General features: G+C 34.0%; 4 protein-coding genes across 15 annotated transcripts; 2 read left to right on the top strand and 2 right to left on the bottom strand.

The window, feature by feature from the left end:
- Nucleotides 1-7,953: 7,953 nt before the first annotated feature.
- Nucleotides 7,954-9,655, bottom strand: LOC112729706 (protein FAR1-RELATED SEQUENCE 5-like). Its single transcript, XM_025779867.1, has 3 exons — nucleotides 9,641-9,655; nucleotides 8,396-8,890; nucleotides 7,954-8,286 (listed from the first exon to the last, which is right to left on the bottom strand). The coding sequence occupies exons 1-3, from the start codon at nucleotides 9,653-9,655 to the stop codon at nucleotides 7,954-7,956; spliced, it is 843 nt and encodes a 280-aa protein (XP_025635652.1).
- Nucleotides 9,656-11,405: 1,750 nt separating this feature from the next.
- LOC112729705 (uncharacterized) lies at nucleotides 11,406-11,843 on the top strand. The gene has a single exon (XM_025779866.1). It carries the CDS (start codon nucleotides 11,406-11,408, stop codon nucleotides 11,841-11,843), a length of 438 nt encoding a protein of 145 aa, XP_025635651.1.
- A 2,312-nt stretch (nucleotides 11,844-14,155) lies between these two features.
- On the bottom strand, nucleotides 14,156-22,775 carry LOC112726900 (uncharacterized). Of its 12 annotated transcripts, XM_072208846.1 has the most exons (11): nucleotides 21,992-22,474; nucleotides 20,121-20,225; nucleotides 19,858-19,937; nucleotides 19,545-19,649; nucleotides 19,237-19,419; nucleotides 16,688-17,803; nucleotides 16,361-16,605; nucleotides 16,061-16,265; nucleotides 15,828-15,920; nucleotides 15,086-15,457; nucleotides 14,156-14,387 (listed from the first exon to the last, which is right to left on the bottom strand). In XM_072208846.1, exons 8-11 carry the CDS (start codon nucleotides 16,139-16,141, stop codon nucleotides 14,352-14,354), a joined length of 582 nt encoding a protein of 193 aa, XP_072064947.1. In that variant the 5' UTR covers nucleotides 16,142-16,265; nucleotides 16,361-16,605; nucleotides 16,688-17,803; nucleotides 19,237-19,419; nucleotides 19,545-19,649; nucleotides 19,858-19,937; nucleotides 20,121-20,225; nucleotides 21,992-22,474; the 3' UTR covers nucleotides 14,156-14,351. The 12 variants fall into 12 exon arrangements, with proteins under 12 accessions (XP_072064947.1, XP_072064946.1, XP_072064948.1 ...); XM_072208845.1 differs by having other exon boundaries at nucleotides 16,361-17,803; nucleotides 21,992-22,775; XM_072208847.1 differs by lacking the exon at nucleotides 16,361-16,605.
- LOC112726899 (pentatricopeptide repeat-containing protein At5g15280, mitochondrial-like) lies at nucleotides 22,605-23,938 on the top strand. The gene is made up of 2 exons (XM_025776454.2): nucleotides 22,605-22,739; nucleotides 22,842-23,938. The coding sequence occupies exon 2, from the start codon at nucleotides 22,848-22,850 to the stop codon at nucleotides 23,805-23,807; it is 960 nt and encodes a 319-aa protein (XP_025632239.1). The 5' UTR covers nucleotides 22,605-22,739; nucleotides 22,842-22,847; the 3' UTR covers nucleotides 23,808-23,938.
- Nucleotides 23,939-27,983: the final 4,045 nt, after the last annotated feature.

Here is a 27,983-nt window from a genome sequence, read left to right as displayed (position 1 = left end):
CAGGAACTAGCAAATATAACAAGATCTAACCATCATTCAACCAGCATGTGTTTTTATATCAGGACTGTCTCACGCGCTATCACAAACGGCTTTCTCTCACGCTCCTCTCCAAGGAACTAGCCGGATACGCTCTTCGACGATCGCAGTTTCGTTGACAAAGCTTGAAGCTTTACCTTTTATTCTTGGATAAAAATTTTCTTCTCTGTCGCTCATTCCTTCTCAGCTGCAGAACAACTCAGAATTTCACTCTCTCGCTCCATGTCAATGATGGAATCAGTGTTAGAAGAACAGAATATTGAAGTAAGAAATTTCTCCCTCTTCTAATTTTATGATTTTTGTAATGATTTTCATAGTGCATCAATGAACACAATGATGATTATGATTATGAATTTCTTAACTCGGAAAGCATGCTGTTTTTGTTTTTCATAATAGAGTTTAAATTGAATGTACAAAATCCAAATTATACCTTATTCGATTTTGATTTTCATAATGCAACAATGCACAATTAACGTAAACCAATTATTTGATGAAATGACTAAGACAGAAAATATAAAAAATGTTAGTGTTTCTTGTTTGTTGTTAGAGAACATTATAATATTGTATGAACATTAAACAGGAGATTATCTTTGTAATTTTATAGTTGTGTGAGCTATATTCAACTGAATTAACTTTCTTTAATGTGGAGTATCTTTCTTAGATTGATTTGATCTCTAAAAAATGATAAAAATCTCCAGTAGATTATTTCAATTCTTAATTAACAAAAGGCTAATCTTTAAAGGCATTAAAGAAACTCCAATTATTAGCAACAATAAAAACAGTAGTTAGTTTTATGTCCCAGCCAATTAGCAACAATTTATTAGAAGTTTGTTAAGGATTCTTATTTATGCAAAAGGGTTTTGTTGATTCAATACCTAAGAGTAATCGAGATACTTCACTCAATACATTTTGCACCCACTTTAACGAGATTTTGCACACTTTACTCAGGATACTTTGCATCAATCTTAATGAAATTTTGCACACATGAATCAGACATTTTGCACCTACTTTAATAAGATTTTGCACATTTTACTCAGCATAGTTTGCATCAAATGTAATGATTTTTTTTGCACAAATGAATCAGACAGTTTGCACCCACTTTAATGAGATTTTGCACACCTTACTCGTCACAGTTTACACCCAGTTTAATGAGATTTTGCACACATGACTTAACATAGTTTGCACCTACTTTAATGAGATTTTGTTTTACTATCTGATGTATGCTAACTTTATTACAGGATGTGCCCAAGGTTGGCATGTGTTTTGGAACCATTGATGATGCAAATCAATTTTATCATAATTATGCCAAGCGCGTTGGTTTTGTTACTAAGATAAGGTTTACCTGAAGAGTTGGTAAAGATAAGGTTCCTAAGAATCAAATAATCACTTGCAATAGGGAGGGAAACGCAAGTCTAGAGTTTCACCAATAGAAAAGACCAACCTTAGAACCAACTACAATTGCCCCACAAGGATTTCTATTAGGTTGAATAAGGAGGGTCTTTGGATTATATTGAAGGTGTGTTTGGATCATTCACATCCTTGTGATCCAAAGATGGCAAAACTGTTGACACGTAATAGAGAGATAAGTATGCACATGTGTCAAGTCATTGAGAGGAATGATGAAGCAGGTGTGAGACCAAGCAAAACATATCAAGTGTTGGTGGGTGAAGCGGAGGGTTTCTCTAAGATAAACTTAATGGAAGAAGATGTTAGGAACTATCTCAGCAGAAAGGTACGCAATGTTACAGAAGAAATGGATGCTAGGGAGATGTTGAAGTATTTTACACGGATGAAGGATATAAACTCTAATTTTTATTTTAATTTGAAATTGATCAAAACAAGCGTCTCAAAACTATATTTTGGGCTGATGCTCGAAGTAGAGTAGCATATGAGTACTTCGGTGATGGAGTTTTGTTTGATACTACTTATAAAACCAATCGTTACGATATGCCATTTGGTTCCTTTGTGGGGGTTAATCACCATGGTAACTCAGTGCTTCTTGGGTGTGGTTTGTTGACTAAGGAAAATTCAGACTCGTTTACTTGGTTATTTAATGCTTGGCTTACATGTATGCATGGAAAGGCTCCTAAAGGCATTATAACAGACCAATGCCTCAGAATATGAGCTGCAATTGAGAATGTGATGCCAGAGACATGTCATAGGTTATGCATTTGGCACATTACAAAAAAGATTCCAGAAAAATTCAAAAGACACAAGAGATATGAAGAGTTACAAGGTGATTTAAATAATATTATTTGGGAGTCTATTTTAGAAGATGATTTTCAAAATCAATGGGAAGATTTTTTGATTGAATATGGTCTAGAAGATAACAAGTGACTATCAGGTACTTCTCTAAACGTGAATTTTTATATTTTGCACATAGGAATTAGCATATTAGTATTTAAAAAGTATCAAGTGGCTATCATATTCTATTTGCTAGAATTCTAACATGTATTTGAATATGCCTCTAGTACAATTTTTTTATTCTAATATCTTTTAAGCTTCAATGTATTATTAACATGTTTATGACAATATTTGCATCCACTTTTGTTAAGTTTGCTTACAGATTTTTTTTATGTATATTCGTTTACTATGATACATAGATATCTATGAAGAAAGACTTTAGAATAAAATTGAGACACTAACATAACTATAACTATGCCATTTGAGCATTCTATATAGATAACAGGATTTCAACAATTAGGAATTCAGCACAGTTGTATGTATCTCAAACAGCATACACATCACGCAAGAACACATAAAGGATCAAACCTAATTAATATATTTCCTCTTGGATAAACAAAACGTAGCTGATAACTAGAAGTGAAAAGAATTCAACTTAGAAATGTGTATTAAGTGGGTGCATAAATCAAAAGAATTCTGGATATTATAAGCAATCATCAATTTAAAAAAAACTATATTGAATTAATAAGATAAAATAGATAAAACAAACCGTTAGCCTTTACTTTGATGACTCCTGTGTCAACTTCTTTGCAAGTTTTTCTTTATCCCAATAACCAATCCATGGTGGTGGAGGCCCCATATAATTTTTCTTATCTTCGAATGTGTCTTTGTGGTAATAGATAATCTACAAGGAAAATAATAAATGTAATGATTATCATAAAAAAAGAAATCGAAAAAGGAAAAAAGTATAAGTATATTAGACTGATTATCATCAAAACATAAAGACAACTATAAATACTTAATGTGTTTTTTTCCTTAAATTTTTGAACCCTTTTCATAAGCTCATCATGCACAAATCTTGCCCAATTGTATCTTGTGATATTATCTACATCAACAATGACACGTAAGTGCTTTGGGATGTGACAACGCTACTTGTTGGTGCCAAAAATGAGCTAATAATGAACATTGTAAATGCTCTCCTAAAGTAATCTCTCCCTTTGGATGTTGAAACATTACATTCTCTTGAATGTAATAATTCTTGTAACCATGGGCTTGTCACAGACTTGAACAGGGCAACTAATCTTTCTTGCTCTGAAGTCCAATCTTCTTCTGAAAAACTTTTACCAATTGAAGGTAATCCTAGAGCTAACCCAATTTTGTCTGTTGTCACATCGATATCCCCCACCACTAATTTCAATTTGCTTGTTGTTGTGTTATATACTTTAGCAAGTGTGAGGAATAACCGCCTATCAATTTTCCAATCTTGAATAGCCTTCATGGATGAGAATCCTATTTTATCAACTTCAAGTTTTTGCTCTTTTGTAAGAGAATTTATCGTTGTGAAAACTGAAACAGGAGAACAACGACATTCTATCACTTTCTGCAAACATAAAGTAAAAAATCTTCACCCAATTTTAACCATGGTTTGTTTAGAAAATAATAAGAAATAACAATAATAATAAATTATCATAATCATAATAAAGTAATACTCGCATTTAGATATAGATGGGTGCAAACCATGCTAAGTCATCTGTGCAAAATATTATTAAACTGGGTGCAAACTGTGTGTGTAAGGTGTACAAAATTTGACTAAAGTGGGTGCAAATTGTCGAATTGATGTGTGAAAAATCCAATTAAAGTGGGTGCAAACTGTCCGATTCATGTGTACAAAAAATTGATTACATTGGGTGCAAACTGTGCTGAATAAGGTGTGCAAATTCTCATTAAAGTGGGTGCAAACTGTCTGATTCATGTGTGAAAAATTTCATTCAAATGGGTGCAAAGTGTCCTGAGTAACGTGTGCAAAATCTCTTTTTAAATGGGTGTATACCCGAGATTCTAGTTCTGCAAGAGTTTTCTGCTGCATTTTCCTTCTAGTTCCTGTTTCAGATTTCTTTGTATTTGTACTTCTTCGCGGCATCTTAATATTTGGATCTTTTTCCATTTCAAATAATCACTGCATATTATTAAGAAACATATTATTAACACAAACACATATAAAAAACTTAGTAATCAATTGCGTAGTAGCCATTATCAAAGCTCTACCACAACAAAGCTCTACTAACAACTGAGATAATAACATAATAAAAATTTTCAAAGATTTATAAATTAAAAGTACCTAAGTTTCATAAACAAGATATGATGAATCAAAATCAAAATCAAAAGAAATTTTTATTATAGAGTGCTTAAAGATTTTTCATGAATAGACAGAAAATATTGAGTAATATTTTTGGGTGCCATTATGAGTTTCTCCTTGCATGTTTTGAATGGATACAGAATGATGGACAGCAAGAAGGTAAGAGTTGCAGAAAGCAATAAATGAACAAAAATCAAAATTCATTAACCTTCACATTAACCTTGCAAAAGCATAACGCATCACTAGAAACAAAGAAGAATGGATAGAGAGCTGAGAGATGCTGTTGCAGAGAGTAACACCGCTGCTATTGGAAACGCTACTGGGGATGGACAGCGAGCTCAAGAATGCTGATTCATGTTGAGCGTGCTCCAGCGTTGAGCGCAAGAAAGATGGCGCGCAAGAGTGTAGAGGAGAGAGTGTGTGGAATTTTGGGGAAGAAGAAGACCGTGTAGTAAAGGAGCGTGAGTACACGCTCTCTATATGTATTTGGGCTTTATTTTGTTTGAGGTATAAAAATACTAATGCTGGTTGTTTGCTGACCCAAAAATTAGAAAATTGCTGGCCCCCTAGCGGTGCTCTCCCCAAAATTCCACATACTCTCTTCTCTACACTCTTGTGCGCCATCTTTCTTGCGCTCAACGCTGGAGCACGCTCAACATGAATTAGCATTCTTGAGCTCGTTGTCCATCCCCAGCAGCGTCTCCAATAGCGGCGGCATTACTCTCTGCAACAGCATCTCTTAGCTCTCTATCCATTCTCCTTCGTTTCTAGTGATGTGTTATGCTTCTGCAAGGTTAATGTGAAGGTTAATGAGTTTTGATTTTTGTTCATTTATTGCTTTCTGCAACTCTTACCTTCTTGCTGTCCATCATTCTGTATCCATTCAAAACATGCACGGAGAAACTCATAATGGCACCCAAAAATATTACTCAATGTTTTCTGTCTATTCATGAAAAATCTTTAAGCACTCTATAATAAAAATTTCTTTTGATTTTGATTTTGATTCATCATATATTGTTTATGAAACTTAGATACTTTTAATTTATAAATCTTTGAAAAAATTCATTATGTTATTATCTCAGTTGTTAGTAGAGCTTTGTTGTGGTAGAGCTTTGATAATGGCTACTGCACAATTGATTACAAGGTTTTTATATGTGTTTGTGTTAATAATATGTTTCTTAATAATATGCAGTGATTATTTGAAATGGAAAAAGATCCAAATATTAAGATGCTGCGAAGAAGTACAAATACAAAGAAATCTGAAACAGAAACTACAAGGAAAATGCAGCAGAAAACTCTTGCAGAACTAAAATCTCGGGTATGCACCCATTTAAAAGAGATTTTGCACACTTTACTCAGGCCACTTTGCACCCATTTGAATGAAATTTTGCACACATGAATCAGACAGTTTGCACCCACTTTAATGAGAATTTGTACACCTTATTGAGCATAGTTTGCATCCAATGTAATGGATTTTTTGTACATATGAATCGGACAGTTTGTACTCACTTTAATCAGATTTTGCACACATCAATTCGACAATTTGCACCCACTTTAGTCAAGTTTTGCACACCTTACTCGCACAGTTTGCACCCAATTTAATAAGATTTTGCACATATGACTTAGCATAGTTTGCACCTATTTATATCTAAATGCGAGTATTACTTTATTATGATTATGATAATTTATTATTATTGTTATTTCTTATTATTTTCCAAAAAAACATGGTTAAAATTGGGTGAAGATTTTTTTTCTTTATGTTTGCAGAAAGTGATAGAATGTCGTTGTTCTTCCGTTTCGATTTTCACAACGATAAATTCTCTTACAAAAGAGCAAAAAGTTGAAGTTGATAAAATGGGATTCTCATCCATGAAGGCTATTCAAAATTGGAAAATTGATAGGCGGTTATTCCTCGCACTTGCTAAAGCATATAACACAACAAGCAAACTGGAATTAGTTGTGGGGGATATTCGATGTGATAACAGACAAAATTGGGTTAGCTCTAGAATTACCTTCAATTGGTAAAAGTTTTCCAGAAGAAGAAGATTGGACTTCAGAGCAAGAAAGATTAGTTGCCCCGTTCAAGTCTGTGACAAGCCCATGGTTACAAGAAGTATTACATTCAAGAGAATGTAATATTTCAACATCCAAAGTGAGAGATTACTTTAGGAGAGCATTTATAATGTTCGTTCTTAGCTCATTTTTGACACCAACAAGTAGCGTTGTCACATCCCCAAAGTACTTACGTGCCATTGTTGATGTAGATAATATCACAAGATACAATTGGGCAAGATTTGTGCATGATGAGCTTATGAAAGGGTTCAAAAATTCAAGAAAAAAAATACATTAAGTATTGATGGTTATCTTTATGTTTTGATGGTAATCAGTCTAATGTACTTATCTTTTTTTCATTTTTTGATTTTTTTATGATAATCATTACATTTATTATTTTTCTTATAGATTATCTATTACCACAAAAACACATTCGGAGATAAGGAAAATTATATGGGGCCTCCACCACCATGGATTGCTTATTGGGATAAAGAAAAACTTGCAAAGAAGTTGACATAGGAGTCATCAAAGCAAAGGCCAACGATTTGTTTTATCTATTTTATCTTGTTAATTCAATATAGCTTTTTTTTTTAATTGATGATTGCTTATAATATCCAGAATTCTTTCGATTTATGCACCCACTTAATACACATTTCTAAGTTGAATTCTTTTCACTTCTAGTTATCAGCTACGTTTTGTTTATCCAAGAGAAAATATATTAATTAGGTTTTATCCTTTTTGTGTTCTTACGTGATGTGTGTGCTGTTTGAGATACATACAACTGTACTGAATTCCTAATTGTTGAAATCCTGCTATCTATATAGAATGCTCAAATGGCATAGTTATAGTTATGTTAGTGCCTCAATTTCATTCTAAAGTCTTTCTTCATAGATATTTATGTATCATAGTAAACAAATATACATAAAAATTTTTTTTTTAAGCAAACTTAACAAAAGTGGATGCAAATGTTGTCATAAACATGTTAATAATACATTGAAGCCTAAAAAATATTAGAATAAGAAAATTGTACTAAAGGCATATTCAAACACATGTTAGAATTCTAGCAAATAGAATATGATAACCACTTGATACTTTTTAAATACTAATATGCTAATTCCTATGTGCAAAATATAAAAATTCATGTTTAGAAAAGTACCTGATAGCCACTTGTTATCTTCTAGATCATATTCAATCAGAAAATCTTCCCATTGACTTTGAAAATCATCTTCTAAAATAGACTCTCAAACAATATTATTTAAATCACCTTGTAACTCTTCATATCTCTTGTGTCTTTTGAATTTTTCTAGAATCTTTTTCGTAATGTGTCAAATGCATAACCTATGACGTGTCTCTGGCATCACATTCTCAATTGCATCTCGTATTCCGAGGCATTGGTCTGTTATAATGCCTTTAGGAGCCTTTCCATGCATACATGTAAGCCAAGCATTAAATAACCAAGTAAACGAGCCTGAATTTTCCTTAGTCAACAAACCACACCGAAGAAGCACTGAGTTACCATGGTGATTAACCTCCACAAAGAAACCAAATGGCATATCGTAACGATTGGTTTTATAAGTGGTATCAAACGAAACTACATCACCGAAGTACTCATATGCTACTCTACTTCGAGCATCAGCCCAAAATATAGTTTTGAAACGCTTGTTTTGATCAAGTTCAACATCAAAATAAAAATCAATTTATATCCTTCATCCGTGTAAAATACTTCAACATCTCCCTAGCATCCATTTCTTTTGTAACATTGCGTACCTTTCTGTTGAGATAGTTCCTAATATCTTTTTCCATTAAGTTTATCTTAGAGAAACCCCACGATTCACCCACCAACACTTGATATGTTTTGCTTGGTCTCACACCTACTTCATCATTCCTCTCAATGACTCGATACATGTGCATACTCATCTCTCTATTATGTGTCAACAATTTTGCCATCTCTGGATCACAAGGATGTGAATGATCCAAACACACCTTCGATATAATCCAAAGACCCTCCTTATTCAACCTAATAGAAATCCTTGCGGGGCAATTGTAGTTGGTTCTAGGGTTGGTCTTTTCTATTGGTAAAACTCTAGACTTGCGTTTCCTCTCTCTATTGCAAGTGATCATTTGATTCTTAGGAACCTTATCTTTACCAACTCTTCGAGTAAACCTTATCTTAGTAACAAAACCAACGCGCTTGGCATAATTCTGATAAAATTGATTTGTATCATCAATGGTTCCAAAACACATGCCAACCTTGGGCACATCCTGTAAAAAAGTTAGCATATATCAGATAGTAAAACAAAATCTCATTAAAGAATGTGCAAACTATGTTAAGTCATGTGTGCAAAATCTCATTAAACTGGGTGTAAACTGTGACGAGTAAGGTGTGCAAAATCTCATTAAAGTGGGTGCAAACTGTCTGATTCATGTGTGCAAAAAATCATTACATTGGATGCAAACTGTGCTGAGTAAAATGTGCAAAATCTGATTAAAGTAGGTGCAAAATGTCTGATTCATGTGTGCAAAATTTCATTCAGATGGATGCAAAGTATCCTAAGTAAAGTGTGCAAAATCTCATTAAAGTGGGTGCAAAATGTATTGAGTGAAGTATCTCGATTACTCTTAGGTATTGAATCAACAAAACCCTTTTGCATAAATAAGAGTCCTTAACAAATTTCTAATAAATTGTTACTAATTAGCTGGGACATAAAACTAACTACTGTTTTTATTGTTGTTAATTGGAGTTTCTTTGATGCCTTCAAAGATTAGCCTTTTGTTAATTAAGAATTGAAATAATCTACTGGAGATCTTTACCATTTTTTAGAGATCAAATCAATCCAAGAAAGATACTCCACATTAAAGCAAGTTAATTCAGTTGAATACAGTTCACACAACTATAAAATTACAAAGATAATCCCCTATTTAATGTTCATACAATATTATAACGTTCTCTAACTGCTAACTAGTTTGTAAAGTTAGAATACAACTTTTTGTAAAAAAAAAAAAATAGCATACCTTTTTGAATCCCATAACTACTCATCATGAGTCATAAGATCATAAGAAATATGTCATACTACTAAGTACTAAATATTAATCTCCTTCCTTCTCTCTCTATATCACTCCAAATATTTGTTTGTTCATCCCTCTATTGATTGCACTTTTTTACTTTAGTTACTTTTAAGCTATTATGGAACTAACTGTACAAAAGAGAATGCAAAACAAGATCCTACAACAACAGACCGCATTTGAATGCATCACAAACCCAACCAAAACAAAACAACTACAAAAAACACAACACTACCTATTAACTAGCTTAGCCTCACTTTCCTAACCCTTGGAAATTTTGTAGCTCCAACTCCAAGAAAATCATAGAACATGTTTACTGTTATAGAACAATTACAAATTCGATGCTTCTACTTCTACTTCAGGTTCTTAGTAGCTAAGGTTAGATTAGTTTCATTGAGCATGCATCTTGTCTTATTATCTATTTTTCTTTCTTATTTATTTCTATACTTATTTCATATAAATTAATAAATTATTATTTTGTTAGGAGGCCAAACTAGGTGAAATATAAAAAGACAACAACAGTACATAACTTAAATTACATTGAAAAATCAAAACAACAACAAGAAACACTAACATTTTTTATATTTTCTGTCTTAGTCATTTCATCAAACAGTTGGTTTGCGTTAATTGTGCATTGTTGCATTATGAAAATCAAAATCGAATAAGGTATAATTTGGATTCTGTATATTCAATTTAAACTCTATTATGAAAAACAAAAACAGCATGCTTTGCGAGCTCAGAAATTCATAATCATAATCATCATTGTGTTCATTGATGCACTATGAAAATCATTACAAAAATCATGAAATTAGAAGAGAGAGAAACTGCTTACTTCAATATTCTGTTCTTCTAAACGCTGATTCCATCATTAACATGGAGCGAGAGAGTGAAATTCTGAGTTATTCTGCAGCTGAGAAGGAATGAGCGACAGGGAAGAAAATTTTTATCCAAGAGTAAAAGGTGAAACTTCAAGCTTTGTCAACAAAACTGCGATCGTTGCGTATCCGGCTAGTTCCTTGGAGAGGAGCGTGAGAGAAAGCCGTTTGTGATAACGCGTGAGACAATCCTGATATAAAAACACATGCTGGTTGAATGATGGTTAGATCTTATTATATTTGCTGGTCCCTGAGAGTTTTCGTTTTGGGAAAAAAGAAAAGCGTGTGGTAAAGGAGCGTGAGTACACGCTCTCGATATACATTTGGACTTTATTTTGTTTGAGGTATAAGAATACTAATGCTGATTGTTTGCTGGCCCAAAAAATAGAAAATTATTATCCCTTAACGGTGCTCCTCAATTTATGCATGCAGCAAATTAAATCATTAATGAGTTACAAATAATTAAATGGAGCTCAAATCTATAACAAAACGGATTAATCTTATTGACTTGTCAAATTAAATACATTATTTAAAAGTCATTATAATAATTAATAATAATAAACAATAAATTTTGATCATCTTTTCATATTTTTTATAAATAAATATTGTTTTGTAGAGGGTAATTTCGTCAAATAGAATACTGTCACGGTGTCTCTTTATATAAATGACCATCCACAAACATTATCGGCCACTTTCCTCTTCAAGTCGTATCAGAAAGTGGGTCATAACAAATTAAACCACTCAGTGTCTTCATTCTTCTCTCATTTCATTACCTATATCAATACATCCAAACAAGGCCTTATTCATAGTAAATAACTAACTAACTAGAAATGTTCACAATGATGAAGGTGCACCCTTCTTCAAAGAAACGAACCAACCATCGTTCCCAAAACGCCATCGTTTCATCGAACCCGAACCCAAACAATACGAAGAAGCTTTGGAGACTTCCGCACGTGTTCGCCAGCGTTCTTGAACTCCCTCTCCATTCAGACGACGACGTTTCGATCGACGAAACCACGCAGTTTCTCCGATTTGTTGCGTGGTGCAAGTGTAGAGGCTCTTCTTCTTGTGGAGTGAGTGCAGAGGCTGTAGAGATTGTTCCTGGAATAACCAAGATCGTGATCAAGGGAATGGACGGTGGAGATTGTTTTGCCCAGCAGTGCTATGGTTTTCGGTTTAGGCTTCCGCCGTGGACTAGGCCGGAGATGGCCACGGCGGTTTGTAGCGGAGGAAAGCTGGTGGTCACGGTGCCAAAGACCAAGACCAGAGGGAATTGATTCCTCCCTACATATATCAAATTAAAGGTTTGGAATATTATTAGGTGGCTACTTGCGTCAATGTTTTTTACCTATAGATGATAGTTAAAATGTTAATATATATTATATTAAGATAAAAATTTATATGTAGATATTTTTATGTAAAATTAATAATTAATAATTTTTAATTATTAATTTTAAATAATAAAAATAACTGTATGTGAATTTTTATTTTATATTAATTAAAAAAAATTAATTATCATCACGTGAAAATATTAGGCGTATGCACTGTAAATACACATGTGGCCCCTTTTTGATGATCACTCTCTTAATAAAACTTCGATTCCATGCCTCCCTCTTTCTCTTAATTCAAACTCTTCTTATGTTTCTAGTAATTACTAATTAATAATAGGAACGGTCTATACTTTATATCTTATTACATTAATGTTAGAGAAAAAAAATTAAAATTTATCTTATTTAATATTTATTAATTATTATTAAAATTAATAAATATTAAATAAAATAAATTTTAGTTATTTTTTGTTAATTTTTTATTATTAAATATTTCGATCCTATTATAATAATAGAATATTAATTAAGAACAAGAACTTTAATTTGAGCCATATGCATGGATAAATGGTAAAGTTGAAAGAATATAATTTTCATACATTTATAAAAAAAAATTACACAATTATCTAATCATTTATTATCATATGAGAGAAATAGTTAATTTTAAAATACACTACTTAAAAAATTATTTAAATACATAAATTCATATTTAACTCAAATTTAAAATTGTTAAATAATTACATAATCATTAAAAAATATTATAATCAGAATTTTTAATGATATACGTTACTCTTTCAAAAATTTCTCTTCATCAATTACATAAACTATATGTTTAAAATTTGTGAAAGAAATCATTCATTATTTCTATTAAAAAATAATTTATTATATTATATCTTTAAAATTATTTTATTTAAAGGCTTTTGTTATAGTACTCATGAATTTATAAAGGTAGTAGTATTTGTGCACACATATCTCCAATAAATTAAATTTAATATTTTACAATTAAACTGCAACATATTCTTCAAATAAAATCAATATATTTAATTAATATATTGTTAGTTTTTTTCGTAATATTTTCTTAATTTCGGATATAACTTACTTCCATTATCGAACTTCAATAACTAGATTAAGGATTTTAGTCTGCTCTCTACTTATCCTTCAAGTAACACATTTGGTTAGTTGGTAGCATTGGCTCGTTTTGTCTCCCTGTATGACACAACATGTTAGAGAAATAGACAGTAAAAGAGGAAATGAAGAGAAGGGTGTTGAAGAGTAAGACGACAAGATTTTTTAGAAATACAAAAATAAAAGATGAGAGAACTGTAATTTGGAACAAAAAAATATATTAAATAAATACTATTATATTTGTTAAGATTTGAAAAGATAAATTTAAAAACCTACAATAAATGCTAACAAGTTAAAACACACAAATATGTACCGAAATAATGGATACTAGAATAACTATTAATATGTGTATATATATATATTATATCTTAATAAATAAGTACGTATCATAACAAAAGTATTATATCTTTTTAGTAGAAATATTGAGTTTGGACCCTTTTCATTGTGAAAATTAAAAGATAATAATAATAATAATAATAGATTAAGAAGAAGAAATGGGTTCGTTATGGGGGGCGCATATTGAAAGTGGGCGGACGGTGGTAGCCCACTTTTCAACCTAAAATTGAAATATCGACATTCTAAGAAAATAGTTCTATTACCACGTTTTTAAAGCGTGGTGAAAAATTAAAAAAACGTGACGATAGTTTTTCGTCACGTTTTTTGAGTTATCTGAGTTACCGCCATGCTTTTGAAAGGGTCATGTCTACAAGGGTGGCAGTTGCTCTATCACCATGCTTTTTTCAACCTATCACCACGTTTTTTTTCACGCTTTTTACAAATTTTCACATTTAAAAGTGTGGCCGTAGGTGGGAGATATGGCCACGCTTTGAAAGCCACAAAGCGTGGCCGTATGTGGTGGATAGGGGCATGATTTCAAAGCGTGGCAATAAAGGAGATATGACCACACTTTTGAAACGTGACAATAGATGGAGATGTGGTCACGCTTTAAAAGCATGGCAGTAGATGGAGATATGACCACACTTAAAAAGCGTGACAATAGACAAAAATATGGCCATATAGCCATGCTTTTAAAACGTGACTATAAAAATGGTCAGTAACCTAATTATTCTTTTTAATCTTCATAATAAAACCTTATAAAAATATATAGATAATTTTATAATTTAGTCAATAACCAATAATTTTAAATCAATTAATCCAATTTTTATAAAGTTGTGACCAAAATAAGTGTGTGATCACATAATATACTCTAACAAAATACCAAAAAACAAAATCATAACAACTACTCATGAATTCCTAATACATGAATTATAATTCGTAATCAAAGTCATAACATCTACTTCTTGTACTTCATTACAAAATATAAAACGTCGTGTATCATCCATTGCGAGCAAAATTGTTTTGACCACTGCCCTGCAAGATGTAAAACACAAATGAACACCTACCCATATAATACAGAATCATATTCATTCACAACACTCTTCTCCCATCTCAATTCCATAATTGAATGACATTAATATTTCCATGCTTCATATCAGAATTCTTTCAAATCTATTAAGTAATATTAGACGTTAATTTATATACCTGCACATATATGTGTACGAGTGAAATATACCCAATTATAATTTAATTATATTATCTCTTGCATCATAAGTAGAATCTTATAAATACTCAGCATTTATTGACATACATAATTAATAACGAATGTCCATGACCATGGAACCAATACATAATTATAGTACACAACCAGATCTAACACACCCAAACACATACATATCATTACTCGAATTTCAAATGCTTTTCAACTGATCCCAAAAGTGTGGAATTAAGGTAATCTTGGGGACCATGATTAGGTAAGCCTCGAATTAATAAGCCTAGAATTAATACACACACACTAAACTCTTTTCACCAGTCAAAATTATTCAAAATCACAACATTAGAACCTTCCAAGTTCGAATTCAGCAACAAAAAAAAAAATTAAAGTACTTGGTTATATTCCAACATTTTTATTAATAAAAATATTATAATTTTAGCTAACGATAGGATAGAGACCATTGTTTTTTTTTTTTTATTAGTATCTCTATGACAATAAAATAAAAAAGATTACTTACATCATCTTTGTGTGGAATGTGAGTTGATTCGGAGGAGCAGGGAGTATTTTTTGCTCTGCTACTTGAGGTATCCAAAGAAGAATTTTGGGCAGCTTGCATTAAGGCTGCTACCTCTTCATCGCTCATTCCAGGGTTGATTTGGTGCACCAATACCTTTAATAAACCACATACACCGTCCATCTTCTTCTCTAATGATGAGACATGAGCGTTGTATTCAACTTTTATGTGGTGAATCTCCTCATCCTTTTTAAGAGAGCTTCTTGTAATCGAAGCCCCATAACAACGAACTCGACCTGGTTGGTCCTTTCCTAACACTCCTACAAATGCATCCTCATCATTTTCTCCTGCCTCTAAGCGGTTTCGAAGTTTAGTCTATCAAAAAACAACAACCAATAAAATACAAAGTCACATTAACTCAATATAAAAAGAAATTACATTAGAATTCATATTGTATATATCCAAATACAAATACAAACAACTCAATTGTGGTTTGTGTTTTAGCATCAATTTCTTTTCCTTTTTTATTTGTGCGAGTTGCTATGAAAACTTTAGCCCTTGATGGTTCTTCACTGTTCTCTTTAGAATCGCGCTAGAGTACATAGAGAAAAGTTTACATGAAGCATATTAACTAGACAACTACACCATGAATATATATATATATATATATATATATATATATATATATATATATATATATATATATATATATATATATATATCACAAAAAAATAAGTTATATTACCAGCTGCTTATGCACTATTCCAAAATTTGTGGATCCCATTTGGTGAGGACATGTTTGCTTTGACCTATTTTTAGTATTCTTAGCAGAGATGGCCTAAATATAAACATGAAGAAGAGATATTATTCTTACAAGACATCATGTCAAATTTCTTTAAAACACCTAAGTTTAGGAACATGAAGAATTCCTGATAGTATGCTTGATGGTACATAGGAAGAAATAAAAGACAATATTACCTTGATATCCGGAAGACTCCAATACCGAATTAGTTTGCAAAATTGAACCTCGAGAATCTCTAATGGTCGGTTCTTTATCATTTCTTTCTTTGTGTTGTACTTCAAGAAATGTTCTATTTTTATTTTGCCATTTGTATTTTTTCCATGCACAACAAAGTGCCCGCATTATCCAAGGCTTTGAACTTATGGGAAGAACGAACTTTTGCTATGCAACACAACACATTAGAATATCAACAGTTAGCACAAAAAATGTGACAAATAAATTAACAAAAAATTATCCATAATGCCATATTTACATACATTGACATACTCCCATATGTCCTCTTTGAGTTTTTTAGGCACACCATGCCAACTAGTATATAACAAAGTCACAAAACGAGGGTTTCTAACTGTTGTGCCCAATAGTTGGTTGAGGTCAGATACAACCTCCTTGGTTGGACCTACAAGCTGCCCTTGAAAAAAATTCCACCTCCCGTCGATCATTAAAATCTGTGGCATGAAGCCTTTTGCACATAGTTTTTCCACGGATTTTCTTTTTTATTGTGCTTAAATCCGATTAAAATAACATAATTCAATTGAGAAATAATATAAGCTATAATTAGACAATAAAGTAAACAAGAAAAGTACCTTCATTACTAGCTTGTCCTCCACTACCCGCATCATTTGCATCATCATCATCAAGCTCATTTTCTTCATCTTCCTCATCTTTTTCATCTTCCAAATTTATCTCATGTACCTTAGAATACATGTCAAGACCCATTCCTTTCTTATTTGAAGTTGCACTCATCTCGCTTGTATCTTCTCCGTCATCATCAGAATTTATGTCATTTTATTCCATTGTATCAGGTTCAGCAGTCCTTTGATTCCTAGTTTTAGAGTTCTTTTCAACTTCAAACATTGTCCCATTTCCATTATGCTCGCATTCTTGAACAAGTGCCGTTGGTTGGACCTTCCTTTTTTTCTTTGGAGTCCTAGCTTTGCGAGGCTTTCTAGATGAGGTAACATCATCCGCTTCTACATGATGCTCAATATAACAGGATGTTCCACAGACATGACAAGATGAGTCATTCTCATACCCGTTCCGATACAACATACAGTCATTGCGACATGCATCAATCTTTTAGTAGTCAAGACCCAAGTTCTTCACCATATTCTTGGTTTTATCAAAAGAAGCAGGAATATTTCAAATATGGTATTGCTTCTTTCAATAATTCCAAGAGTGAAGTAAACGACGCATTACTCCAACCATGCAAGCATTTTAACAAGTAAAGACGGATGGTAAAGGATAATCTTGTGAATCCTTTATACCCGAGGTATAGTTCTTGGCTTGCCTCCTCGTCTACCAATTTATAAAATTCCTTTGCACATTCGTTGGACCCCATGTTTTGTCCGTCAACTTGTGTAGTATCTCTAAATCTATCACGTAACAACTCATCAATATTATCATTGCAATTATATTCACCGTCTATGTCATTGTCAATATCCATAGCAACAAGTGATTCCCCATGATTAAACCACCGCCTATAACCTTCTACAAAACCGTGGCATATTAGATGATCATATACATCATCTCTCTTTAACCAAAGTCTATTACAACACTTTGCACATGGGCATTGAATTTCTTCCCCTTGAGGAACTCCCGTTGATGAGAAAACAAAGTGTAAAAATCTTTCTACACCAACTTGATATTCTTTCTCATGACGTGGTGTATCCATCTAGTCCTTGGACACATCCATCGAAAACCTATATATTTCAAATAGATAGCTAAGTTTAATTTCTAGATTGAAGTCCTTACTGAGACTAACTGCGAATCTAGCTTCCTAATTAACTAAGAGACAATGTTGTGCAAGCCTCCAAAATACTTTGAAGGCATTAGCATAAAATAACAAAAAAAATTGAATTTCAGCAATGCTTAAATAAGGGCCTAAAGTGATAAGTGTTTCGAGAAAGCACTAAGTTGCACGCATAACATCAATAACAAATTAATAGATGTATTCAAATTTGCATAAACCAACTTTAATTACTGTCTTAATCCGTTTCACAACAGCAGCAAAGTGGTAGCGCAGCAAAAGCAGCATTAGAGAGGTAGCAGCGGCAGCAAATAGCTATTCAGTAGCAGATAATTATAGTACCACAGGAGCAGCAAAATAAAGAAGTGGCAGCACTAGTGGATAAATAACTATCGATAGTCTGAACAAAAATAGACTTAGACTTGCGTAAATATTAAAATAGAAGAAATGTGCATTGATTATATTGACCAATGTATATATAGTATAGTGTATGATGCATGAATTTTTATATTGACTAATGTAAAAATAGACTTAGACTTGAGTAATTTTTTTTTTCCGTATGTTCCTTAATTTGGATCCCAATCCTCAGTCACATCTTGAGACGATAGAAGAGAGAGATTATTTATAAGAAGAATGAGTTGGTCAATGTGTTACTATATTTTGCCATTTTGTTTGACTCGAGAAAACAAAGCAAAACTTCAAAAACCAGCAATGTTGAAGACAATAGTGCCATGATATATATACTTTTTTCTTAGTAATTATTCACATGTTCATCATGAGATGAAATGAAACAATTATCTCTCCTCAAGTGGCTCCAAACATTTAACACTATAATAAATTAATAATACTGGAACGGGAACATAAGAAAATTTTCTCATCATTTAAGTGGAAATTTTTTCATCCACAATAATAATAATACTAGAATGGGAACATAAGAAAATTCAGACACAAGTACAAAATCACTTTTAAATCAGCCCCATAATTAATTCCTTATTAGTTTGTTTTAAAAGAGGACTCCAGCTTCTTCTACATTTGGATTATTTAATTTATATGAAGAACAAAACAAGTACAGTTTATATATATAGTAGTAATAATTAATAATAGCATACTTTGTAAGAAAAAGATGTAACTAATAAAATGAACAAATTAAAGTATATCCTGGTGTTGCTAATAATAATAAGAACAACACAAAGTCTGAAGAAGGACAACAGATTAATTAGAAAAAAAAATTACCAAGAAGGGGAAAAAACCCACTCCAAGTGATAAATAGAAGATGTTGTATATCAACCTTAGCTTGTGCAACCATTCTGAAGGAATTATTGTTCTTTCATGGCAAAATTAGTTATGTTTTTGGAATTCTCCATAAAATAAATTAAAATACACTACCTCCTAAAACAGGCAAAAGAAGTGTGCTGCAACCAGGGCTAGAAAAAAGTCTTCCCCGTCGGAGTCGCCTGCCCTTCCATGGTCTCTCCAACCTCAGCCAGCTGCCATACTTGCTTGCCACACCTAGAGGCTCTCAAACCCAAACTCTCGTGAACTGGAAGGAATGGCACGTTAGGAAGCCACCTGGATGGACTTGAGTGAGTTACAACTTACAACAGCCCGGGTAATGAAAGAAGCTGGGCTACAAGTTGGAGAAGTACTTGCATTAAAGAGGGAAGAAATTGGGCAGAGACACAAATAAGAGGTACCTGCTGATTGCTGATGGGGAAATGCATTAGGACCCAGTTCTGTTTTCCTTTTAACTTCAACCTTTATGGACCCCCTTCCTTTCAATTTTAATTAATGCCTACAAGCTACAATGCCACTGAAATTATTTGTAGTAGTAGCAGTGTTGAATACCATGTTAAAAACCAAAAGCTACCATCTAAACTTCTCAACCCACCCATTTCCCACCAAAATTATTCTGAAATAATAATCAAAATAATTCACCATACACTCTGATTTCCAACAGAAAATGTTTAAAGATAATGCTTAATGGTGGGCGCTTCAGCATGAACTTACAAGCCACATTTCTTCAATCTGTAATCAAAATAATTCTTCATTATGTCATTCACATTAGGGGTGCGAGGAAGTTTAACAAGCTGCAGAAAAAAAAACGATAAGAATAAAAATATTGGTCCAATAATTTCAAAATGACAAAAAGGTTTCTACTGTTTGAAGAAAAATTGTGTTGAGTAACAATTATATCAACTTGCTTGTAAAGGAATTAAGACAACGGTTCAACTCTGTAAATAAAACTAATATATATAAAATAATAGCACTACCTTGCCCAGATGGGTGATAAATTCACAATCATCAACTAATTGCTTCCTTAGAGTTGGTGGAATCTGAATGTTGACAAGCTTGTCAGGAGGGACCTCTGGTTTTTCCTATCAGCGAGTAAAACCTCAAATCAATTAAATTATACCATATAGCCAAAAGACTTTAGAAGCACCATCTCCTCATCTCACCCCCTCGGGAAATATGAGATAAAAGTTACATATTTCCATTCCAACTAATTTGAATGACAATTTATGCTAATGCACATTTTACATGAAATTCAAAGATTTGCTGGTGCTCAATTAGTGCCCTATATTACTTAAAATGAGAGTGCAAATCAGACACCAAAGTGTACAATCAGTGCCATACACATTAAAATTCAAACATATAAAGTATGTTTGGAATGGATATAAAATGTATGTTTGGAATGAATATAAAATGTAACTATCACTATCCATACCCACCTCATATCCATGCAATTATCATCACTTGAAAAAAAAAAGAAAACTACTCGGTTAAAAACTGGAATGAGTTCAAATTAGTTCGGTAGAATCAAATGGTCATTCCTTATCAATTTTTACATGAGTGTATCCAAGTGCACTGTGTTAAAACTTGATGAATATTTCGAGTCACGTGCAGTGCCAAGTAGTCGTAGGCATCAGGCAGCTGTGCATATGAAAACTCGCATAATTTATGGATTCAGAAGGTGATATCTCTGCCATACATACACGTGCAGCGCAGCATTATTTCTGCAACACATGGGATCGGCAGAAAAATGTTGTACTTCAAATTTCTTCCTTTTACCTTTCCCTTCCAATAATTAATAACAAATTGTGTACGTATAAGGTTAATTCTATTATCTTCCCTCTATTAGAAATTCTAATGTTTTTTCTAATTTATAATCAGGCAAGATCAATTCTTGTATGCTTTCATTATTGCTTGCTTGATAAAAATACCAATGTTGGTCTTCAAATTAAATTAATTAACATACTATTGCCAGGATCATCTCATTAGATTTCAAAAGCATTTTAGCTACCTCAGTTTATGATCACAAATATTATATATTAAGAAATAACTCATCTATAATTGTCTTTCATATAAAATTAATAATTAAAAATTATTATATAATAATTTAATTAAATAAATTAAAATTATTTAATAATTTATAATTATTAATTTTAAACTATTAATTTTATATAAAAATAATTAGACGTAAGTTACTGATGTATAGAGTTAGCAGTCAATGTATGCAGCATATAAACCCTGAACATACTCAACATAACTGAGTCTCATATTGAAATTCACACCACATTTTCTTACATATAAAGTAATATCAATTCATCTATGTGAGGTTTCCAGTTTGTGAACTAACGTCGCGAGAAATCGATCCTTACAATCTCAACAAGCATATTACTTGCATATAGGTATACTGCTATAAGAAATTAAGAATTATAATGCATCACCCTACAAAGTAAAACATATAGCAGTATAAAAATCTTTTCCTCCCCATCCCTCTGTCACCCCAAGAAACACAATGTACATTGAGTCATATGCATCTCACACTAGTATACTACTCTAAAGTCATCAACACTTAAATTAAGTCATGCTGCAAAAGCATTCAAGAAAGGAGAAAAATAGTACAGCAGAGAATTTAGTTTTTATTTGATAATATTCCCAATTTTACACATACACAAATTCTACCAAAAATAAAACAGTAAAAACGACCTGAGAATTTGTTTGTTAGGACTTAAATTAAAATTTTGCCACATACACAGCTGAAAAGAACTTATTCATTTTGAGGGAAAATCTTTAATTCAGCAATCTGATATTTAATTCAGCAACAAAGTACAATAATTAGTTGAGGGAAAATCTTTACCTTCACAACATACCAGCAGAATCAGTGACCAATGAACAGAGAAGACTGAGCAGCCATAAACCAGCACATAAGAAGGAGCAGGGAATGGCAGAGACGAGGGATGTAGCAGATGCGAGGCGGAGGCGCGGTGGAGGGGATGTAGCAGCGCGATGACAAGGAAGGCAATGGTGAGGGTTAGGGCATGGTGGCAAGGAAGGCGAAACGACAAGGAAGGAGAGCAGAGAAGACGACACTGACGATGCAGAGGAGATCGGTGAGGAGGACGACGCTAGCGACGAGGTAAACGAGGGCGACCCTAGTGACGAGGCGGAGACGAGTACGGTGCTGGTGACGGCGAGGATCTGAGCTCTTCCAGGGTTGAGAGTTGAGAGTGACGGTAAGAGTTGAGAATGTCATCCCCGAACTTGCACTCCGGGATTTAAAGTTGTTCTTCTGTCAATTTCTGGACATGTGGCGCGAGTTGGCAAGCTTAGTGATATGTGGGACTCACAACGGTTAGCTGATGTGGCAAAGTAAACTCTTCCAACTCAATTTGGTCCCTCAATTGAAATTAAAACTCTAATCCCCAAATTTAAAGTCCACAATGCTCATTCTGTTCTCTTCTCTTCGATTATGTGTTCTTCTCTTCTCCCTCTCTGAAGCCCATCGGTTATGGCAAGCGCGAGCAATACAGTTAGGAGCAATGTGAGCAACAGTAAAATCTGGTTATCAATCTGAGTGTGCCAGAGTTGGGGTTCATGTCGAAAAGGTTAGGTCTTTGTAGCAGATTTTCAAATTGTGTGGTGAGAGAAACATGGGTTTCAAGAATCTCTTGTGCTCTTATGAGTTCATGGCATCATTGCTTGTGCAGGTTGGGATGCTTAGAGAAGCTGATGGCTTGTTATTTGACTTGGAGGGTGAAGAAATTTCATTGGATAATCATGAGATTTTCAGTTATCTGATTGAAGGGTATGTTAACATGAAAGAATTAGAAAGGTCTGTTTTTGTGTATGATTTTATGAGGGGTCACGGTATGATTTCTTTGCGGTTGTGTTACCATGTTCTTGTTGATCTTTTGGTGAGAATACAGAGAACAGAGCTTGCATTTAGAATTTCAGTTGATATGCTGGATTTCTGTGGCAAATTGAATTGTGCCAACGCGAAAACGTTGGAGAATTTGGTGATACTAATTTGTGGCAATGGAAAGATTCTGGAAGCAAGGAACATTGTCAAGAAGGTGTTGCCTTTCAATCCTGAGGTTAGTAGCTTCGTTTTCGATGAGATTGCTTTTGCATACTGTGAGAAGAAGGACTTCAATGATTTGCTTAGTTTCTTTGTCGAAGTAAAGCGTGTCCAGAGTGTAGTGGCTACCAATAGAGTTATAAATTCTTTGTGCAGCAGCTATAATGTAAAAATGGCAGGATTTTTTATGCAAGAACTTGAAAACATAGGCTTTAAACTTGATGAAGTAACATATGGGATATTAATTGGTTGGAGTTGTCGCGAAGGAAACATGAAAAACTCTATGAATTATTTGTCTCTTATGCTATCAGAAGGCTTGGTGCCGCGCATATATACTTATAACACTCTTATAAGCGGGTTGTTTAAAGTAGTCCTGTTAGAGCATGCTCGTCACATTCTTAATGAGATGATGGATAGGGGGACGCCGCCTGATATTTCCACCTTCAGAGTACTTATAGCGGGGTATTGTAGGTCTAGACGGTTTGATCTAGTGAAAAGTTTGATTCATGAGATGGATAATGGTGGTTTATTGAACTTTCGTCAATGGAGAATCCACTTTCCAGGGCGTTTACCGTTTTGGGATTTAACCCTTTGAACGTGAGGTTGAAACGAGACAATGACAGAAAACTTTTAAATACAGAGTTCTATGATGATATTGGAAATGGACTTTACTTGGATACATATGTTGATGAGTATGAGAACCACATTGCTCACATTCTTGAAGAATCCATGGTACCTAAATTTAGTTCATCTGTCAGGAAGGAGTGTAGCAATAATAACTTAAAAAGGGTATTGGTTTTGGTTGAAGAAATGCTTCGTTGGGGGCAAGAGCTGTTGCTGCCAGACTTTTCAATGTTAGTGAAACAACTTTGTTCATCTCGAAGACAAGAAGACAGAATCGAAGAGAAGAGAACAGAGTGAGCACTGTGGGCTTCAAATTTGGGGATTAGGGTATTAATTTCAATTGAGGGACCAAATTGATTCAAGAGAGTTTACTCTACCACATCAGCTAGCCGTAACGCCCACGTGTCACTAAGCTTGCCAACTCAGCCTTCCGGTTGCGTCAGTTGACTAGAAATTGCCGGAAGGACAACTTTGAGTCCCGGAGTGCAAGTTCGGAGATGAATTTGGGGAATTTTTAAGTTCAGGGACTACTATGAGGTTCGAGTGCAACTTCAGGGACTACATTGAAGCTTAACTCAGGTTTTATCTGAATAAAGTAATAAACACCCAACCCAACCTTTCTCCATTTTCACAAAAGACAAGCCAATGCTTATAAAAAAAAAGGTGAATGCTATGGTGTTTAAAAAGTGGTGCTTATTTATTTAAAAGGGTTAAAAGTTATTATTTAATTTAAAAGATATAAGAATAAATAATTTTTAAAAAATTAAAACTTACTACAAAAAGTAAGTTAGGCAAAATTTAGGCAAAAACTCATAGGCACCATAGAATTGGCAAAAAAAAAAGACACTTCGATTTTCAATCTTTTTATTTTGGGACAATACGATTCTTCTGTTAAAAAATTCGTTAAATAATAATAAAAATTAATTTTGTGGTAATTTTATTTATATTTTGTGAAAGTTTTAAACCTCCGTAAACTATTAATAAGTTTGTTTTTGAAAAATACCTTCACCGATGGTGGTTAAATGAAGGAAACTTATGGATAAAAATGATGTCGCAAAAAAAAGTAATTGTAGTACAAATACCTTTTAAAAGAAAAAAATAACATCGAATAAGAAATGAAAAAAGAGAACTTTAATGTTGATAATATTGGTACTGATGATTAGGACGGTAGAGGAGATAATGATGATGATAAAGCAATAAAAAATAATAGAAGTAGAAGCGATAATAATGAGGATGAAGAAGGTAATGGTACTAGTGGTAGTAATGGGTTATATTATTGAAAATAATTTTGTGGAGGTTTAAAACCCCCATAAAATATAAATAAAACCCCCACAAAACTAATTTTTATTATTATTTAAATAATTTTTTTAACAGAGGAATCGTATTATCTCAAAATAAAAAGGTTGAGGGTCGAAGTGTCCTTTTTTTTGGACAGGGATCGCTTTGTCCTTCATGAAAATGGACAAGGACCGAATTGGGTGTTTACTCGTTTTATTTTTCAAAAACCTTTTGGCCACACTTTAAAGCGTGCCAAAAGAGTGCCAGGATATGGCCACTAGGGGTGTTCATGGGCCGGGTGAAATCGGGTTTGATGTGACTCAGACCCAACCCGAAATGTATACCGGGCCTATTTGTTAGACCCGAACCCAGCCCTAAATTCGATGAAACCCAAACACTTTCGGGCCACGATTATACCGGATGAAAAGCGGGTCGTTAACATTACATTACCTTAATATCTTCTTGTAAGCTAGCATGTGAAAATATCCAAATTTCTAAAACTCCAACCATTATTTGACATGGTAAAATTCACTTAGAAAAATATAACAAGAACCAACCCTTCTCTAAAATTAAAGCATAACCACAATCAATACTAATATTGTCTAATAACATCAAATATTTAAATCAATATAAATAACAAAATATTATGCATTAGTCTAAACTATAAAAGTGTTGTCTTGTTTAAAATATAATTAAATAAATAAGCCACATTTTTAAGTAAAGTATTTTTATAAAAAATATTTTTACTATTTTTATTTGAATAATTATCTTAAAATTAACTACCAAATCAATTACTAATATTGAATATATATTAATATATAAAATATATATTAAAATAAATAAATTATATATATAGTTATATAAAAATATATAATAACTTATTTAATGTACAAATAATGTTTTTAGTATTATATATGTATAGTGGAAGAGGCTATGGGGCTTGAAAGTGACTACTAATTTGCTGGACTGGTCCAAGAAAATTCGGTAAAAACATTCTTCCAACTACAAAGTTGGGTTATGAAACTGATCCAACCTAGTTAACTTCTTTCATAATATATATGCGCATGTGTGCACATGTGCGAGGGGTGTTAAAGATAAGGTATGGTTTTCGGTGTCGAAAATGAATTAGCTATTATTATATACATTGGTAGATTCTACACTAATAATTTTTTTCAAAATTATATATGAAGACTAAATTCGACAATTTTGATATTATTTTAAAAGACATCAATAACTTATTGCCTAAAAATAACTATAGAGGTGTTACGGATCCGACCCACGGATCCCGCATATCCGGTTACCCGGGGACGACCCGCTCCAACACAAAGGCCCCAAACACCGGCCCTTCAAAGCCTCTAACCCAAATATCTCTCTTATCTTAACCGAATAAGATAAGATAAGATATCCACCGTCACCTATAAATAAGAGGACCCAGGTCCCCCCAGGTATTCATTCATTCCTCACACTTTCTGCCTCTTAGATCCATTCTGACTTGAGCGTCGGAGTGTCTTTGCAGGTACCACCCCCCATCGTTCCAGTCAAGCAATCCGGTTCCAGTTTCGCCCGCGGGTTCCCGATCCACCCTTCAAACCGTACCAGAGACATCTCGTACATTGGCGCCGTCTGTGGGGAACCTGCGCCAGCTGGGCCCGATGGGGGACGTCCTAGAGGAAACCCCCTCAAGCCAGGATGACTCTCAACCGATTAACCCAACCCCCGAGCACCGTGAAGTCACGAACCAAGCGAGAATAGCAAGCACTATCCAAAACGCGAACGATCACAACATCACGGTCCGACGACATCTTGAGAAGGCCAGCGACAAAGCAGCGCAGATCATCCAGGATCTCTGCCTCCGAGTTCAGGAACTCGAAGGCAAGACAACCAATAAAGGAAAACACAACAACGAGCACAGAAGCCATGCAACCTCCAGATCAAGATCTCGCCGCGGAAGGTCACCAACCCGACGACACGACAGAAGAGACGGTCGCAGCTCATCACGCGATCACAGACACGAGAAATCGCCAGAACGGCGATACAACAAGAAACATAACCGCAGCGCTTCTCAAGACCTGAGTTATCAACACTACTCAGACGAAGATCGGAGGGACTGAAACACCAAACGCACGAGAAACGACCATATAATAATGGGAGCTACACCCTTCACAGAAAGAATCCTAAGGGCAAAACTCCCCAAAGGCTTCGACAAACCTACCGATATGAAATACGATGGAACTAAGGATCCCCAAGAACACCTAACGGCTTTTGAGGCCAGAATGAACCTAGAAGGAGCGGCCGACGCGGTCCGATGCAGAGCCTTCCCGGTAACCCTCGCCGGGCCAGCGATCAAATGGTTCAACGCCCTCCCGAACGGATCCATAGCCAGCTTCCACGACATTACACGAAAGTTCATGGCCCAGTTCACTACTAGGATCACCAAAGCCAAACACCCCATCAGCTTACTAGGGGTCACGCAAAAACAAGAAGAATCCACAAGAAAATACCTCGACCGCTTCAATGACGAATGCCTAACGGTCGACGGACTCACGGATTCCGTCGCGAGCCTTTGCCTAACCAATGGGCTAATGAATGAAGATTTTCGCAAACACCTCACCACCAGACCGGTATGGACCATGCATGAGATCCAGAACGTCGCCAAAGATTACATCAACGACGAAGAAGTCAGCCAGGTCGTCGCCGCCAATAAACGGCAGCACGGCAACGCCCAGCGCGGCAACTCGGCTTCTCACCAAAACCCATCACTCGAAGAGAATCAACGGGACCACCCCAGGCCGACCAGCCGACCACCAAGAATAGGCAAATTCTCAAATTACACCCCCCTGACAGCACCAATTACCGACGTATACCACCA

This window comes from Arachis hypogaea, chromosome 12 (genome assembly GCF_003086295.3).
Source record: "Arachis hypogaea cultivar Tifrunner chromosome 12, arahy.Tifrunner.gnm2.J5K5, whole genome shotgun sequence".
Lineage (NCBI taxonomy): Eukaryota > Viridiplantae > Streptophyta > Magnoliopsida > Fabales > Fabaceae > Arachis > Arachis hypogaea.
The sequence above is the reverse complement of the archived record's forward strand: the minus strand, read 5'-3'. Positions and strand labels throughout refer to the sequence as shown.

Coding starts and splice junctions, on each gene's coding strand:
- LOC112729706 (XM_025779867.1), bottom strand. Junction 8,287..8,395: donor GGAACTATCTCAACAGAAAG/GTACGCAATGTT, acceptor GATCAAAACAAG/CGTTTCAAAACTATATTTTG.
- LOC112729705 (XM_025779866.1), top strand. CDS start 11,406: ATGATGAAGGTGCACCCTTCTTCAAAGAAACGAACCAACCATCGTTCC.
- LOC112726900 (XM_072208845.1), bottom strand. CDS start 16,141: ATGATAAAGAACCGACCATTAGAGATTCTCGAGGTTCAATTTTGCAAA. Junction 15,921..16,060: donor GGAGTCTTCCGGATATCAAG/GTAATATTGTCT, acceptor GTTTATATTTAG/GCCATCTCTGCTAAGAATAC. Junction 15,458..15,827: donor GAATAGTGCATAAGCAGCTG/GTAATATAACTT, acceptor GTTTTTTGATAG/ACTAAACTTCGAAACCGCTT.
- LOC112726899 (XM_025776454.2), top strand. CDS start 22,848: ATGCTTAGAGAAGCTGATGGCTTGTTATTTGACTTGGAGGGTGAAGAA.